This window comes from Tauraco erythrolophus, chromosome 3, assembly GCF_009769465.1.
Source record: "Tauraco erythrolophus isolate bTauEry1 chromosome 3, bTauEry1.pri, whole genome shotgun sequence".
Taxonomy (NCBI): domain Eukaryota; kingdom Metazoa; phylum Chordata; class Aves; order Musophagiformes; family Musophagidae; genus Tauraco; species Tauraco erythrolophus.
Genome location: NC_141467.1, coordinates 81,474,276 through 81,492,619, shown reverse-complemented (window position 1 = coordinate 81,492,619; position 18,344 = coordinate 81,474,276). Strand labels below are relative to the sequence as shown.

The following is an 18,344-nucleotide window of genomic DNA, read 5'->3' as shown; positions in this document are numbered from 1 at the left end:
GATGCATATTGCAGCATATCTTGATACAGTAAACACCATCATGGGGAAAAAAAAAAAAAAGAAACCAAATAGCCCAATATTTCATGTTGCAGGAAAGATCTACTTATTAGCGCTTTTTTTCCTAGGGGTCCCAGATTTTGTGTTGCTCATTCAACAGCAATAGAAACTGCCAGCGCAAAACTGAAGCTCTGGCACACATGCCAAGAGAGACCAAGGATGGACATTGATCCTTTTCCACAAATGGTTTCACTGCTACCATTGACACCTAAGTCTTGCATGCCTAGGATATCACCTTCCCTTCCTCAGGTAGGTAGGACCACAACATTGAAAAGCAAAGCCTTGTCCTATCAAAAATAATGATAAAACTCCTCAAAATCAATGGGACAAGAATATGGTACTTGGTTGTTAGGAAGTCAACCATGATTTAGCAAGATTGTCTGCTGCAGATGGTTATGTATAAAAATGCAGGAAAACTTCACTATACTTTATGCTACAGGTTGCTATAAATAGAGTCAAATTATCTTCCCAGTTACATCTTGGCTATTTTGTAAATATTTTGGATAGATATTTTAGCTTTAAATTCTCAGAACTGCAGGATTAAGAATCTAGCTGCGCAAATTCTGCCTTTCAACCACCCTTATCTTAATCCAGAGTAATTCTTACAACTTCTCTGCAGTTACCTTGAATCTACCCCTCATGTTTGTAAAAAGTCAGAGTTATGCTCATTTTCTATCGCCACGGAATCAGCTACACATGATTTTTGCTTTCTGCTGAGGGCCATGAGCCACACAACACACATCGGTCCTTTTTATAGCATGTAGCTTGCAGGTGGCCAGTTCAGATCAGACTTTGTTCTTCCTTGAAAGTCTGAGTTTGAGAAGTGACTGCAATGAAAGCTGCAGGTTTTCAACAACATGATGGTACAGAAGGTACTTGGAGAACGTGAATCGAGACAGTGGTTCCAAGAACTGGATGGGCTGTGCCACAGATCTGTTCACGTACACCTCTGCTACTTTGAGTTGCATAGTTTTAGACTACAATTATACTTTAAAAAAAGCTAAACCATGAAGATAATGGAGGAAAAACAGAGGAATAGATTTCCTGTTCAGAAGGAGCTAGATTCAAGAGCCAGATTCCTGCTGATCACAGCAGGAATAGGAGCCAGAAGCAGCTGCTTCTAACAGAGACCAATTCTGGCTTCACAAGGTGCGCGAATGACCCAGGACTAGCTGTAGGTCAGGAATACAGGATTCTAACTCCACAGGTTTTCAAGCCCCTGTTGAGTTCAGTACTTGAAAAGAGCTATGACATGGCACCCATGAACCTCACAGAATCAGCTGATGGACCGTTTCTTGCTGCTTTTTTTTTTTTTCTATGAGAAATCTGGACTTCTGAAACTTCCTGCTTCACTGTGCTTGCAACATCTTAGAAAGAGCAGCAACTCTGGGTGAATTTCTAACACTCTGAATGCAACTGGCATCTCCAAAAACTCATAGCGTGATTTTGTTCAAAACAAGTCAGTGATGATGTGGCAGAATGTCCCTTTCTCTCAGACTGAGTGGTTGCATCTGTCTTACAGTCCTGGTTTATAGTAAACTAGTTAAGGTAATATTAGTAAAGATTCACAAAACATGTTCACATGCTCTTCACCCCGTATCCTCTGTAATTCTATACAAAGCGCATGTAACATATTTCTACCTGTTAAAAATCTAATTTTCAAGCTATAGTGGTTATTAAGGTGTGTTGAAAAATCTTGCAAGATATTCAGAGAAGCTTTTTGCGTTTTGCAGTTTTACATATGGTGATTGACAAGTCAAAATGGTCCTGAAAACCCTTGAATGTATTTGAGCAGTTAATGAGAACATATCAAGAAAACACAAATATGGTGAGAATAGTCAGAATTGCCTTATTTTTGTTATGTCTTTTAGAAAAGTAGAACAAGCTCGTCAACAACTTTATTAAAACTAGCTACACCAAATTTCTCTTTGAAGAGATCATTAAGGTTATCACCTACCCTGCCATCAAGTCAGAGCCCTCAAAGGGACGACATTTCTCGCGGAAGAAAGTGGTAAGTACAAAAGTCCTTCGTACACCTTTCTGCTCACCAATATACCTCAAATGTTTATGAAGGGCTTTTAGATCCTACTGTTTACATCAATACTTTTCTTTAATATAATAATCTGCTTAGTGAAGCACGGTTATCGTACAGATTGCATCACGGAGAATTCCTCCCTGCCTGATTAGTTTCTTATTTGTTTGTGCCACAACACAAAAGAGTTTATTTCTTCAAATACAAGTGTTTTATTCTCTCTTGTATAATCATCAATATTCTCAATGTATCAACCTGCCTCAAGCACTTGCCCTCAAAGACATGCTGTGTCAGTGATTTCTACTGGGCCACACGAAAAAGTATTCCTCTGAATTTTTTACATTATAAATTTGAACTCCATGCACATTTTCCTCTACTATTCACTATGTTATTCTACCTCTTTCACGCCCTTTCTTAGCTGTTTATTTTATAAGAGGTCCTAGGTTTTTCTTATATAGGTGTTGACATTTTTGTTTGTTTGTGGATCCAGGTCAAAGTCAGTGAGCAGAGACATGTTTCATTGCTTAGCTTTGGATGACACTGAAGACTCAAAATACCAGAGTCATAGAAAGTACACCTATGCTGAGCTGCTTCCGGTAAGTACTGCTTGATTGTCTTGAATCATGGGTTAAAATACTTTATTCTGTAGTATTAAAGAGGAAGTAGTCAATGGGGGAGAAATGGGTCTGATTATGTGAATGTCAATGCTGCATGCAGAGGTATAATTGGAATGTCAACATTTTCTGTGTGGTATCTGTCACTTATTTGATAGGAGATCATGGCACATACAGAGGTTTATTTTGACTAGAAAGTGTTGATCTTCTCCATGGTGACCATGTGTTCAGTAGGCTATTATGGAAAACTCACTGGATAAATGCTACAGCGGAATTGTTGCCTAGGAAAGTATACCAGACTTACAGTGAAAATTGAATCTGCCCTAGAAAATCATTAAACCAGTAAAATTCATAAGAGGAAAATGCTTCACTTGTGCAATTCCTCTTTATTGCTTGTGTATTTGATTCTTTGTTGAATTATTGCCTGCTAAGCAGACCCTCAATCCAGCAAGCCTCAGAAGGGACAGGCTGCACAGAAGAGCCTTTTCTCAATAACTTAAAATGCTGACAAATTGAACATGTGAGATGTCAAGATTTGGCAACTTAAAACACACTTGAAACTTTTCATGTTTGTGGAATGGTCCTGAAACAGCCTGCTGTTTCACAGAGGTTTTGATACTCATGGTTTCACAACTGAAAAAACTCTCATGTTTTGAAATCTGGGCCTATTTACATATGCATGGAGTTTGCTGATCACTTGAAGATGATTGATTGTTTTTCACACCAAAATCATGCTTTGTGTATTACTTCACTGCAATCATTTTACTTCTTTGTTAATTTTGACAGAAGTAAAGGCTAGTCTTTGCAATTAGGGGACATTTGCCATTAGAAACTTATATTAAGGAAGTGTTCACAACATGAACTGTTAGTTTTTCTACACCCTCATTATGCAGATTTTCCCTCTGACTGAGGGAGGAAAATACTACACATTTACACATACAGGGCTAGACTGGAACCTACAGTCAGGACCCCACAACTTGCCATCACAAATATGATGCAAAGGGGAATTGTTGCAGCCCAAGTGTTAACAGTAAGGAATGTGTATCAGCGAATATAAAAAGAACACTGTCCTTGAGATAAGAAGGTAGGTTGAAGCTGTGAAAAACACACTGTCCCTGGGAAAAAAACAAGAAGGATGAAACTATGAAAAACAAGATTCTGAGCAAAACATACTAACTGCAAAAATATTAAAATATTGTAACAAATATAGAAATCTGTATCCAATCACAGTGTGTATCATACTCGTGCTTGTCGCGTGAACAGTAGTGCTAGACCAATTAACTTGCTAAGTACAGCGCATGAAGGCATGTACAGAACCGAGCTATGCTATAAAAAGAGCAGTGTCACAGAATAAAGCTGAAGCCTTTTTACTCATCATATTGATGCGTCTTGCTTCCCCGTCTTCGGCCGCAACATCTGGTGACCCCGACGTGATCAAGAGGGTTTTCAACGACCACAACGCGGACGAGAGAGAGGACGGCCATCCCGGCGCCCAAGAGAGGCGGATAGCCCGAGAGAGGCGGATAGCCCGAGAGAGGCGGAATAGCCCGAGAGGCGGACGACCCGAGAGAGGCGGAATCGTAGCGCTACGGACTGACCGGTGAGTCAGGCAGACCGAGGTCTGGTTCGGGATGGGGAATGCTTCAATGACAGCCTGGGAATGAGATGATGGAACGGGACGTTGCATTGTCGTTGTTGAAAAGCTTCTTAGAGGAGCGTGGACTAAAACTTGGAAAAAGATATTGGCCCCTGATTGCAGGGGGGTATGCAAAAGAAGTAAGCGACTGAAAAACAAAAAAACAAAAAAAGAAAAAAAAAAAAAAAAAAAAAAAAAAAAAAAAAAAAAAAAAAAAAAAAAAAAGCAACAACTGCCTCAACAGGAGGAGGTAAGCGACTGGGACAAAGTGCTAGAGAAACCAGCACTACTAACAGTTCTAACTTGATAAAACTCCCAGTACTCCTGGTTTGGGTATCAGCCCATGTACCGGAGGCAAGCTCTTCAAATATATACCTGACAAGGACTTGGGACACTATAGACGTTAAACTTTGGCGTGCAGCCACCTGTGAGGATGCTGCCGGCCTGGAAAAGTCATCATCGAATCTTTTAATCCAGGGCCCCGAACGAAAGACAGACTTATTTCTTTCCCCCTCTTCCAACGCAGTCGGTACACCGGCACCCCCGCGCCGCGCCGCCCACCGCGCCCGGCGGCGCCCCGGGAACGCCGCTGCTGCTGCCGGCCGGGGCCGCGGGCGGCGTTTGCCTCGGCGCTGCCGCTCGTGTGCAGGAACGAACCGCGGCTGGACGGGACGGAGACGCGCTGCGGGCCCCGCTGCGCCGGTTCGTTCGCGGCTGATGGTCCCCTCGGCGGGAGGGGGCGGCGGCGGTTACGGAGCGCGAGCGGCCGGAGCTGCGGCAACAACAACAAGAGCAACAACAACAAGGGGGGGGGCGGCACAGGGCTGCTGGGTCGTCATCGCCACCCCGCCCGGCTGAGGCGAGGGAGGGCTGACCCCCCTCCCCCCCCCCCCCGCCCGGCCGCTGCCTGTGGCCCAGGTTGTACCAAGAGAGAGCACATCGTAACTTGGATCGTCTCGATCGGCATCGCGGGAAATAACTAATCCTCTTTTGTTCCAGCAATTTCAACAGTTAATATCAGTGTTGCAAAACCGTAAACATGCACATTCCATTGTACATCTGCGAGCGCACACCACGCTTCCAGGGCCTATAGCAGAAGGGAACAGGCGAGCTGAGCCTCTCACGAGTGCAGCTCTGGTACCAAACTCGTTAATACAGGCAAAATCTTGCAAGACTTCTACCATCAAGATACTGACGCTATTAAGTGACAATTTAGTTTAACACGACAATAAGCCCGCTCAATCGTACAATTGTGTACTAGCTGTTAAAATATGATCATGCCACCAGTGATTTACGCTCGCAGGAACTTTGGCATACACTTCTTATCAGCCATATGTATTTTTGTCATCATAAAGTATTGAGCATGTTGCTGGTATTTCTTACAATCCTACTGGGCAACCAATCATAGAACACGCACATGGTACTTTGGAGAATATGCTTTTGAAACAAGAAAGAGGAATGATGGGGAAATCTCCCAATGAAACAATAGCTAAAGTGTTATAGGTGTTAAATCTCTTAAATCGATGGCTAAACATTTTGGGATGAATAAAATGTCACACATGTCAAAATCAGGCACAGGCAGGGTTACAGCAAGTGGCTTTCCAACAGCTGACTGAATTGGCTACGAGAGCATTAAGACGTGTCCCTGATTTTTGGGACAGGGGAGGCTTCCTTTGCTTCCATTCGGCAAGGAGCACAGGAACCTTATGAGCATTTCTTTGATCAGCTACAAATGGCAGTTCAGAGATAAACAGAAAATCCGGCTACTGCAGATGTGTTGGTATTCCAGTCAGCCATTGAAAATGCTAACACAGACTGCCAACAAGCTCTTGATCTTATCAGAAATCGGGCAAAAACGATTGCAGATTTAGTAAAGGCGTGTCACAATGTGGGCTCGAAACACTATAAAGCAAAACTACGCTGAATAAGTTGGGTTGTTAGCTTGCAAAACAAATTAATGCTACAGCTTCTGCTTTATCAATGCTCTTAATTGACAGGATGGTTAAAATCTTTAATAAAGCAGACATTATATTGCTAGTAGTTCTTTTATGCATAGTAATAATCACCCCCTGCCTATTGTCACGCTCCCAGCAGACGGTACAGAGTACGGTTAATCAAGTAATGGGCACAGAAAAACAAAAAAGGGGGGACTTGTTGTGGCATCATACACACAGCTACAGTTGAGGTTTGACCTTGATGATTTAAGCCTGTGCTCTTTTCTGAAGTTGGGAAACACCGATAAAGAGGATGAGAAAGAAAAGGGAGTGTGAACAGCTGGTGCAGGGAGTGTGAGAAGTTGACATGAGGAGTTTGGAAGTTGATATAGAGTGTGTGAGAAAATGATGTTTAGTTTAGCAAGTAAAAAATAGCTCCTTTTTAGGCATAGCCAATAGTAAAATTAAAATAGGTGCGTGCACTATTGTTTGTAATCAATCACAGTTGGGTGAGGGCCGCATAGACACATCGTGGCCAGAGTAATAATCTATAAAAGCTGCGTGTATAACAACAATAAAGGTCACTCTGCTATCACAAAAAAAAAAATTTTGGACACAGACAATCACAGCTGCACAGCCTCCTTTAACAGTAATCATTAATGGGAAGGCTTTTCTGGCCTAGTTGACACAGGGGCTGATGTATCTATAGTGAAAGATCCTGACTGGCCGCCCTCTCGGCCTCTGATACAAGCCCTGGCAGCTGTGATCGGAGTAGGTGGAACACAGATCCCACAGCAGAGCGCACAGACCTTGTTAGTAGTAGGCCCAGGTAACAAACAAGCTGTTTTGAAACCATATGTTTTTGATGTCCCATGTACATTATGAGGTCGGGATTTGTTGAATCAGTGGAATGTGAGGCTAACCTCAAATTTTTAGCACGTCACTGATGTCCAGCCCTGACTCAAGCTGGCAAGCCGGTCTGGGTCGATCAGTGGCCACTAAAAGGTGAGCAACTGAACTGAACTCAAAAATTAGTCAATGAACAGCTCAAATTAGGACATATAATTCCCTCCAATATTTGTTACCCCAAAGAAATCAGGAAAATGGAGATTTATGTTAGAAGATTTAAGAGCTATTAATACAATCATTTCACCAATGGGTGCATTACAACCGGGTGTACCAAATCCTACTATGATTCCAGAATGTTAGCATTTGATGGCGATTGATTTAAAAGATTGGGTTATTTCACCTTTTTACTTTTTATTTATTTACACCCTAACGATTGTCCTAGATTTGCCTTTTCAGTTCCAGTGCTTAACAATGAACGACCCACGCAACAATATCATTGGATTGTACTGCTTCGAGGAATGATGAATAATCCTACAGTTTGTCAATTGGTAGTAGATGATGCTCTCTGTCAGGTCAGACAGCAGATCAAGCTTAGCAGATTGTACGTGCCTACCCTGACCGTCAATGTATTGTGCCTTCAAATACTCCAGCAGGAGTAAATCCAACAGGTTTATGTGCCAATGAATTATGGCAAACTGATATTACTTATATTCAATTGTCTAATCGATCTAAATATGTGCATGTAACTGTTGATATGTCTTCTGCCCTTGTTGTTGCTACTGCTCACACTGAAGAAAACCATGGGAGTACCAAAGAAAATTGGGACAAACAGTGATCCAGTATGGTGCCTTTTTTCAGGATTGGAGAGTGACTCACACTACCAGTATCCCTCATTCACCTATGGGACAAGCTGTTATTGAACAAACTCATTTAACGTTAAAACAAATGTTTGATAAACAAAAAGGGGCAGTCTTCCGTATATTTCCCCGCAAGAATCCTTGGACAAAGCCACATATGTTTTAAATTTTCTTAATTTGTCTGCTTCTAGGCAACATACTATGGCTATGGATCACAATTTTAAACCCAGTGCCATTTTTGCAGAAAAATCAACAGCATGTTATAAGAAGCTGGACTCAACTCATGGGATGGCCCTGCGCCTCTGCTTACATGGGGAAGAGGGTATGTTTGTGTTCTTCCCACAGGTCCATACTGGTTACCAGCAAGAAACGTAAAGCCAACCAGGACTTTTGAAACTACAAATAGAGAAGGGGAGATCCAAGAATTAGCAGAGCAAGCAGAGATCACAGAAACACCGAATGAAGAGAATGGTTCAAATGGACAGACTTGTAATAGAAGATTTCATGTTAATATATCAACTGTTCTTATGTTTCTCATTGTTAGGTATATTATGTGTGTGAAAGTTGCTTGTATATATGCTTTGTGTCTTTTCTCCGATCGGAAAGTGTATGGATTCCACCCGTAGCTACTGGAAGGAAAAGAATTAACTGGTACCAAATTAATGACAAAGAATTACTAACTGGACTTAGTTGTAAGCACGTAACTTTGAAAAGAGAAGCTAGGAGGATTGTTATTGAACAACATGTTGCGATTCGCAAAAATCGCTGTTAGCCGGCAGAGCACATACTGGGCAGCCTTGTTGCACGCACTGGCCACGCGTGCGGCAACGCCGTGTCAGTACCTTTGTCGTAGACTCTGCTGAGGGTGAAAAGAGATGGCTCAGAGCGGAGCTGAGGGAGGCTGCAGAGCACACTGTGTAGATAAACAGGGGACGCCCTGAAGGTGCCGTGCCTGCCTCCCTTCTCCACAACGACCCTGCCGATTGACACCCTCCTGCTCAGCGAAATCTTGGCTATAGTGGAAATAGTAAGGCCCTCGGAAAGGGAAGTAGTATACTAGAAACTGCTTTTGCAAGGCTGTACCAAAACAATATGCTAGTAACTGAAATTGCCAGTCTCCTACACAGAGTTTTATTCGTGCGAGAAAAGAAAAAGGGGCAACGCTGTCACTGATCGATCACACAAATTTTTTCACCAATCTGCTCGACCTCTTCAGAAAGAGTTTGCACTGTCGCGAGCACAAGCCCGTGCCATCGTCGCTGCAAGGCACCAACCCTCGAGGATTGCAACCAAGAGGAGTGTGGCAAACTGATGTAACTGAGTTTCCCACCTTTGGTCCACTGCGCCATATCCACGTCACCGTGGACACTTGCAGCAGAGCTGTATGGGCGACACCAGCGCCTTCTACCGCCTTCCGATGTGTGAAACAACATTGGCTTTCAGCATTTGCTGCCCTTGGCTTACCACAAGTCATCAAAACAGACAATGCTCCTGCATACGCAGGAACAGCATGTGCTGCATTTTTAGCAGATTGGGGAATTGAACATAGAAAAGGTGTTCCGTACAACAGTACGGGTCAGGCTATTGTTGAACGGTGCCATCAAGATGTAAAGCGACTCGCTGCCATTTTGAAAAAAGAGGGGGAGATATCCCCCAACGCGCGAACTGAAAGGCGAAGGCGGAGGCAATCCAGGAGTTCCCAAAGACTCGGACCTCTCTGCAGAAGAATAGAAGAAGTGCTAAATCTTCCAAAGAACATATTAGACGACTCTGATCCAGATGAGATAGATTTTGCCTTTATCCGTAGTCTGATACGCACGCGCAAAGCTGCAAAATTATACCCGCTAACACACTGTAGGTGTAGATGTAGAAATTTACAGGTTATAACTATAGAGTGTGGAGGTTGTAGTCGCATATGTCATGAATCGCAACGTGATGCAGTGCAAGGCTGTACAGATTGTAGACACGCTTTAGATATTAATCCATACCAGGCATTCGCTACTTGGCTTAGAATAGAGAACGCGTCACGACAAAGGTTAACTGCGTTGTTTAAAAGAGTAGAAGAAGCTATATTAGCACACGCAGCCTTTAGGTTACAAAAACTATTGACTGTTGTAGAAGTAGCACAAAAGACACAAGTGTTGGGTACCAGATATCAGAAGCAGTGTAGACATCATGACAGGGATGGAGGAATTTATTGGTAAGATAATACCTATAGTAACAGGAATCTTAATTTGGTGCCAAATGACCTATGGAATCAACTCCATCAGCCCGAGAGACAACATTTGGGTAACCATTGCTAACAAAACAAACCAGTCATCAATTTGCCTAGCCCTGGGTGGTATTGGAAACCCATTCCGTACCTGTCTCATAGGAGTGCCAACATGGAAAGTGGCAGCCTTTAGAGGGCTAGTAAACACCACTAACCTAACATATAGCAACTTCAATACCACAACGATCTATAGAGCGACCCCTCAACAGTATGACGGAGCAGTACAATGCCGGCTTATTCATGCACTTAATGCTTCCCTCCAGTCTAATCCAGAAGAACTAGACCTGCTTGGTAGTATGCATGCAAACACTACCGCTGGGAAAATAGGAGGATGGTTTTCATTTTTGCCGTTAGACCCAAACAGCTCAAATAAAAACAGGAAACTATGGGCAACCTTAGATTCTAATCTTGACAGCGCATCGGTACTTCGCTTTCTATACTCGAGCTGCAATGGCAGCAACATTACTGAACCTCGAAGGTTGCCCGAAGGAATTTTCTTAATTTGTGGAGACAGGGCATGGAATGGCATTCCAAAACAACCAGAAGGAAGTCCTTGTTATTTAGGCCAACTAGCCTTATTCCATCCCAATATATCCCTATTAAGAGAATGGAGTGAAAATCACACCAGGAGAAAAAGAAGCCTACATGATCTAGACTGTAGCAGTGTAGGCAATCCCACGTTTTGGAGTGAATTTGGACGAGTAGCTGCCTCCACACTTTTCCCAGGGTTAGCAGCAGCAAAAGCGCTCACCTTAGCAAAACAACTAGGTTGCTGGGCTCGTGACGAGATAAACTTAACATCCAGCATTCTAGATGAATTAACGAAAGATGTAGAAAGTGTCAATCATGCAGTATTGCAAAACAGAGCAGCGATTGACTATTTGCTTTTAGCCCATGGGCATGGTTATGAAGAGATCGAAGGAATGTGTTGTATGAATTTAACAGGTCCAGGAGAGTCAGTGCATAGAAAACTTAAACAACTAAAGGACAAACTACATGCCTTGAAAGAGGTAGATGGCATCGATGGATGGTTGACTTCCTGGAGAATAGATGGTTGGGTAAGAGATCTCATCAAAACGTGCTTGGGGCCTCTTTTGTTGTTAGGCTTTCTCTTGCTTTTTGGACCATGCTTAATGCAATGTGTGACCCAACGCTTGTCAGCTATAGCGCACGCCGTTTTTGAAAAAAGAGGGGGAGATGTTGCAGCCCAAGTGTTAACAGTAAGGAATGTGTATCAGCGAATATAAAAAGAACACTGTCCTTGAGATAAGAAGGTAGGTTGAAGCTGTGAAAAACACACTGTCCCTGGGAAAAAAACAAGAAGGATGAAACTATGAAAAACAAGATTCTGAGCAAAACATACTAACTGCAAAAATATTAAAATATTGTAACAAATATAGAAATCTGTATCCAATCACAGTGTGTATCATACTCGTGCTTGTCGCGTGAACAGTAGTGCTAGACCAATTAACTTGCTAAGTACAGCGCATGAAGGCATGTACAGAACCGAGCTATGCTATAAAAAGAGCAGTGTCACAGAATAAAGCTGAAGCCTTTTTACTCATCATATTGATGCGTCTTGCTTCCCCGTCTTCGGCCGCAACAGGGAATGCAGGGATCCATATTTTAACTTCGTACAGAGGATTGGGATCTTCCTGCTTCAGAAGTCTGGCTTCCTCCTGCCCTTCTCCATCACTGTTACTGTTTGGAAAGAAGCTGGTTGTCAGCCACCACACTTATCTGCTCCCACTTCTGCTATCAGAGATGGCAAGTCAGCTAAAGTTTCTCTCTTGCGATCATCAGAAGCTAATTTAGCAGTTTGTACTCTTCTCTGGTTTCTCTGTGATCATTGTCAAAATGCATGTATTCTTCCTCAAAATCTCCAGGAACTAGCCACAGTAAAAAGCACAGATTTCCTCTTCCCTAAAATGCTAACGATTTTGATGCTGATGTCAATGGTGTAACCCCAGGAGACAGAGGGGTGGTGAGGTACTGGAACAGGTTGCCCAGAGAAGTTGTAGATGCCCCATCCTTGGAAGTGTTCAAGGCCAGGTTGGATAAGGCTTTGAGCAACCTGGTGTAGTGGAGGGTTTCCCTGCCCATGGCAGGGGGGTTGGAACTAGATGATCTTTGAGGTCCCTTCCAACTCTAACCATTCTGTGATTCTAGGATTCTATGATTCTATATCTTTTGTTCCATGATAGTTAATCATTTTGAGGCTTGACCAAATAACAACTTGTTAACTTCTGTTGGTTCAAAACACAATAGACTGAGCTGAGACAACTTTTGACAGGTAATTGATATGGTTTAGTATCTTTGGAATTCACCACATTTGGAGCTAAAGAGTTAATGATAGAATTGAGGCCAGGTTTGTTTTCCTGTTTCAAGAATTGACAAACTACCTAAGGGATGCTATAGTCATTTTGCTACTCTGCATGCCTTCAGCTATCAGACTTATTCCATTGCATGTGAATATTTAGTGAGAAAACAATATGGAGAGCTATGATCAATTGCATATGTAGTAGAAAATGGAGTCTAGTTTCTTGGGATGAAGATACTAATTGAACACACTGCATGGCCCTCCGTTGCAATACAGTGACATTTGAAAATAATGAAAGCCTGTTATTCCTTGCTGTATAACTATATTTTATTTGTCCAGGGGAAAAGTGCTGCTGGCAGTATTGTCTTAGGGGGATCAAGAATGGAAAGCATGCTGCAGTCTCTTTATTTGGAGAACAGAGCAGGCTACTACTTCACACACTTCTGTGAGAAGTCAGGGAATAAGGTATGAGCATTTTCCTACCCTGTGATAATTTAGTCCACAATTGACTGAATGCCAAGTTATAGAGGACAGCCAGACTGAAAAGAAAAAAAAATGGAGAAAGAAAGATTGATGACTGGATGAATTATTACTTGTGAGACTCCAATCCCTCAGCAACAATAAACTGTTCATGTGTATATTCAAACTAATGACAGGTCTTAACCAAGCTGTCAGATCCTAACTGTCTCAAACCTATTGGAAATCTGATTGTACCATCAGGGATAAAAAAAGACTAATCACTTTTAAAAACTAGCCTTTAACTTGGCAGAAAAAATGAGGTCTTAACCCACAAAAACATTTTTCAAAAAGATGGAAAATCCACTGTGCTATTACTCATGATAATCTGCCTCCTTCTTACTTGTTGGGTTAGTGATGTCCAAAATCTCCAGTGTTTTAAAAACGTTCTCCTGCTTCCACGAAGCTTCTTGGATTTCTGAGAAACATAACACTATTTCTTCTTTGCAGTCAGCAGATCCATCATTCATTGCTGGGTGTAAATTGAGGATTGGTTGGAACAAGTTATGGAACTGAGTCAGTGTTTAGTGGCTATGCAGAAAAATTGAGTCTTTAGGGGAGATTTGAATGCAATCAAGATGGACATCTGTTTCACTGCTGGCGCAACCCAGAATCCAGCAGCAGTAGCTAGAAATGCCTTTGGCTACCAGAAGGCAAGAGCCCGTGTTTCCAAAGCTGAATACCTTCAGCTAAAAATTTTAAATGTGCATAGATTGAAATCTAAATAAAAGTAACTTATTTTTTCATCGGAGATTGGCACCCACCCACATGTTCTCTAACCTTTGCAGGTGCCAGACACTTTTGAAAATTATTTCCTTAAGGTTTTCTCCACAACTGTGGAGCCTATTTCACTCATACGCCAGGTCCGGCAGGCTACAGTTTGTGGAGCAAAGTTCCCTGCCCCTATCTTCTTGGAACGTTCTCTTTAATGTCCAATGATGGGGGCTTCAGAGTATTTTTAAGATTCAAACCCCATAAGCACATGATTAAAACAGAGGATTTGGGGAAAGATCTAGACTCCTTCTTCTGAAAGATCTTTTGATGTTTGTTCGAATTTATGAAATGAGGCCAAGACTGTGCTTCAGAAATGCATGTAATAAAAATGTAATGATAGTCCCAGCAACATATGTCAAGTACACAATATTTAATTGTTTTGATTATTGCTGCACAATGCTATTTCACCATCACACAAATTCTGCATGTCCATTATCAGCATTTCTTCTTTAGTGCTGGCTTTATGCCACTGAAATGCGGTTACTCTTCAAATGTTAACTGCAATGTTAACAATTTTAATGGCCAATTATGCATAAAGGATACAATAAAAGATATAGTATCACAGTGATGATTCCATTAAATATGTTGTAGTCCTGCCAGTGTGCAACAGAAGATTAAATCCATCTGAAATTGAGCTTGATTTATGATGACCTCAAGGAGTTAAATAATTACTTGCATTGGAAATTCAACCTTTTATAAAGCTGTGATATTTGGGTAGCAATAACTTAGATTATTTTTCATCTCTAGTTGTGGAAGAACTGTGCGTACTTTTGGTTTGACCTAGAGGCTTATCATCAGCTTTTCTACCAAGAAACTCTTCATCCTTTTAAAATATGCAAGCAAGCTCAAGTAAGTTGTAAATAATGTGTTTTACCTTCACAAAGACATTTGTTCAGTGTAAAGACTGAAAAGAAGATAAAAAGTAGAAAAGTTTCCCAATCTTGACAACCCACACCAAAGTAAATCTGGGTTGTGGGCAATAAAAAAAAGCTCCTTGGACTGTTTCCATGGAATTTCTTGATTTAAATGTTAAACGTGCATAGTTTGATTTCTAGGCTCTGCTGCATGTTCCCAGTTTTATCTATTATACTTAGTTTACCTAATCTCCCCTTTGCTACTCTGTGTCATATTTGGAAACTCTCTGCTTAGTGTTAACATCAGAGATAACATTTTTTCTAAATAATCTCATTGTGCTGTACCTTTCTTTCCATCTCCTGTGTGGGTTAGAACTGCAGGTCTCACAGTCCAGACCTCAGAGAACGACCTTAGTCATGAAAATGGATCTTTCAGTTGTCAGTCCTGTTTTTCTGATTGTCAGAGCATCATTATGCTCTTTTCACAGTCATCATCCCTCCATTTGATCTTTAAATCCTCATTTACTGTCAAGCAGAACTGATACTTCCTATAAACGAGCATTCTTAATTGAGCATGCACTTTAAGTTAAGGAATAAACCAAAAATGAACTGGTTCACCACATGGGTGCTGACAGCTGTCACCGACTGCAGAATGGTCCGATAGTACCAGGGAAGGAGGCTGCAGGAGTGTGATATCACTAGAAGGACTCCAAGCAGCTTTTAAAATCACTTTGTGAAACTTCAATCTGCTTGTCCTCTGTGAACCTTGTGTAAGAGTATATCCTATCTGCATATTTCAATACGTGCTGTAATAGAGCAAAGCTACTTCACGTGTCTTTGGAACAAATATCTGCAGAGAGCAGTGGGGAACAATCTGTTTCTATGGCTTAGATTACTGAGCATCTGGACTTCCTTGAATTCGTCTTCTTTTCCTACTTGGAGCTTTTACTGGGGCAAATGACAGAATTTTGCATGTTTGTCCAGAATTCTCATCTGAATCAGTGTTATTTGTACAGAAACTCCAATCAGAGGCCAAGGCACGGATTCCTTCCTCTCTCCTGTCACACACTGGCTAACTTGAACTGATACCCTATTCAGCTGTTTTCCCTTCCAGCCCTATTTATGGCCTGAGGCTGAGGGCAACTGCCTGTACCCCTAAGACTGACAGTCTCCTGATTCTGCCCAGGCCTGTGTGTGTCTAGGGACTCTGCTCACAGCAGGCGTGCAAGTTAACCATGTCTAGACTGAGCCTTCATTTTCCTATGTTTTGGTGCAGGTCAAGTCTCAGGTTGTGATCCATGATGGTTTTCAATTTGGTTTCATTTCGCACCAGCTTATAGTCTTTCTGCAGTGGCTGAGAATTAAGACCCAGGTCTTTTTTACTTTTCTTATCTTATTTCCAGTGCTGGCCTGGTGGTGACAGCAGAACATCGTACAATCAGTGTTACCAGGCAATTGCAGAGAGCTACGTACACATAGCCATTAAAGTAAATACATCAAAACGAAATATGTGAAACTGTTCCATTAGCATAACTAACAGCTGAAATGTAACATAACAAATCAACACATGTGCTGCAACATTTGGTATCATTCTCAAGCTTGCCTTTTAAGGCTGCACAAAAATTATTCTTGTTTTCATTGGAACACGGGAAAGAGTCAAGCTGCATCCAATCTACAGGCTCTGCTTATGGAAGAGATGCCTTCCCAAATTCTGTGCTCACCTTTGGCACAATAAGATAGTAATTCCAAATAGTCTTAAGAGCATATGGATCAGATTCACACAACACATTGTCATGTATATTTTACTATTTATTACAGAAAGAGACATCCAGAGTATTCTCTGTATGTTCTGCCTGCTTCCTGTCAAAAACAAGAGCAAACCTGGATTGTTGTGTATCTGCTACTCATTGTTTCATTTGTTAGGCATTTTTATCTCAGCTTTATGATAGAGTAAGGAAATGCATTCCAAGGTGTATATTCATTCACCAGGAAGAGAAACTACAGTGAAAATGAAAACTGATGGATAAGAAAAACGATGAGTACTGGTAATCATCCAGGAACATACACGCTTATTCACCATAAACATATGCACAGGAATGTAAAATAAATCAGGAAGGAAAAGCAATAAAGAAACATATATTGTAGTTTTTGATGAAAAAAAGTTATTTAGATATAGAAAATCTAATACAGTTATGGGAAGTACAGTATTTTAACACTAGAATCAATTTAGATAAAGGGAGTTATCATTACTGTGAACTTTTAGGGTCAGACACAAGATTTATGTTAGTGGAAAGTGATGATGGGAGTTAAGGCAGTTTAGCCTTTCCATTTAAGACCAGCCAGCGCATTGTATTCTTCCATCATATGATTCTGTCAAGCATCTGCAGAAGTCCTTCATTTAGATCAGCGCAGCATCCAGGCCTTTGGGCAGCAATACAGAGCACTTAGACTTAAATATTTTCCATGTTTCTTGCTTCGCTCTAGTCATTCTGAGACTGCTTACAAAGCCTTCTCATCTGGCGATGAATTCACACCAAAATCCAAGGCCTGAACAATCCCTGATTCCGAAAGTGATAAGGTCAAAGACTTAGTCTGAATTGGATGCACTCCTATAGCTAGCTTAACCACCTCTAAATATCTGCTTCACATGTATTACCAGCCTTAACTATTGATTTGGGGAAAAAAATGTCTGTCTTTACTATGGTCTAGTTTCACATGTGGAATTATACAGAACTGGGGGCAGTTCTACACGTAGAGCAGCCTGCAAAGGGAGTCCCTAACACAGCAATGTATTTGGACAGTGTTTATGTGAGCAGCTTGTCAATAGTTTTTGGCCAAAAATTCCTTAGTTTGGGTGATTTCTGACTCTATAGGCTGATATTTTTTGTTAGCTCTAAAGAATATTAGCAAATATTCTCGTTACCCCATTTCACAAAAAATCATGGGGGAAAGAATAGTTGCACCCAAGAAAGTTGTGGAGTGCTTGTTTTGATTTTGTTCTTAAAACTGCTAAAAATGATGAGCCATTTCAGGAACCAGGCTAAATGTGTGTTAAAATATTGAGGACCTATTCTGGACCCTTTTCACCAATTTACAGATCCCTTGTGTGTGGTTTTATGAGCCATAACAGATGGTGCAATGTAGCCCTAATGATTAATAAAACAGTTAACCCCTCTTTAAAAAGTGTGTTAAAGATACAACATCTTCATATCATTGGTCTTGTTCCTTCTAATTTGGCCATTTTACATATGAAATGTTTTGGATCAGACTTGAACATGATGTAACTGCAACTTTGCTAGTGTTAGGGTTCTTCAAAATAACTTCCAACTTTTGAAATCACTATGAATCTAATTAATGCTGGCTCTGTTAAATTTAAATTTATTTGGGGATTTGCTGAGAAGGGAAAAATTTAGGATAAACCTGGTCTTCTTCAGCTAGAACTCTTCCTGTGGATGTCCTCATTCTTTGACCTTACCCTTACACCTGGGGGTCTTTATTGCACTGATAATGTGGGCCACATTTTTGTTTTCAGTGATTAGACCTATGTAGAAAGGGAGTGGAATCCTGCATAGACAGTAAATATAGTAATCATAACTAGTCCTAACTGAAGGATGGATGTCAGCCATCTT

General features: G+C 41.3%; 1 protein-coding gene across 1 annotated transcript in view; it reads left to right on the top strand.

Moving 5' to 3' along the window:
* Positions 1–18,344, top strand: part of RGS22 (regulator of G protein signaling 22) — a 71,266-nt gene that overhangs the window by 29,480 nt on the left and 23,442 nt on the right. The window contains exons 8-13 of the mRNA XM_086609329.1: positions 126–306; positions 1,929–2,068; positions 2,580–2,685; positions 12,911–13,036; positions 14,609–14,710; positions 16,119–16,202. Of these exons, the coding sequence (XP_086465455.1) occupies positions 126–306; positions 1,929–2,068; positions 2,580–2,685; positions 12,911–13,036; positions 14,609–14,710; positions 16,119–16,202 (739 nt within the window). The remainder of the gene's footprint in view (positions 1–125; positions 307–1,928; positions 2,069–2,579; positions 2,686–12,910; positions 13,037–14,608; positions 14,711–16,118; positions 16,203–18,344) is intronic.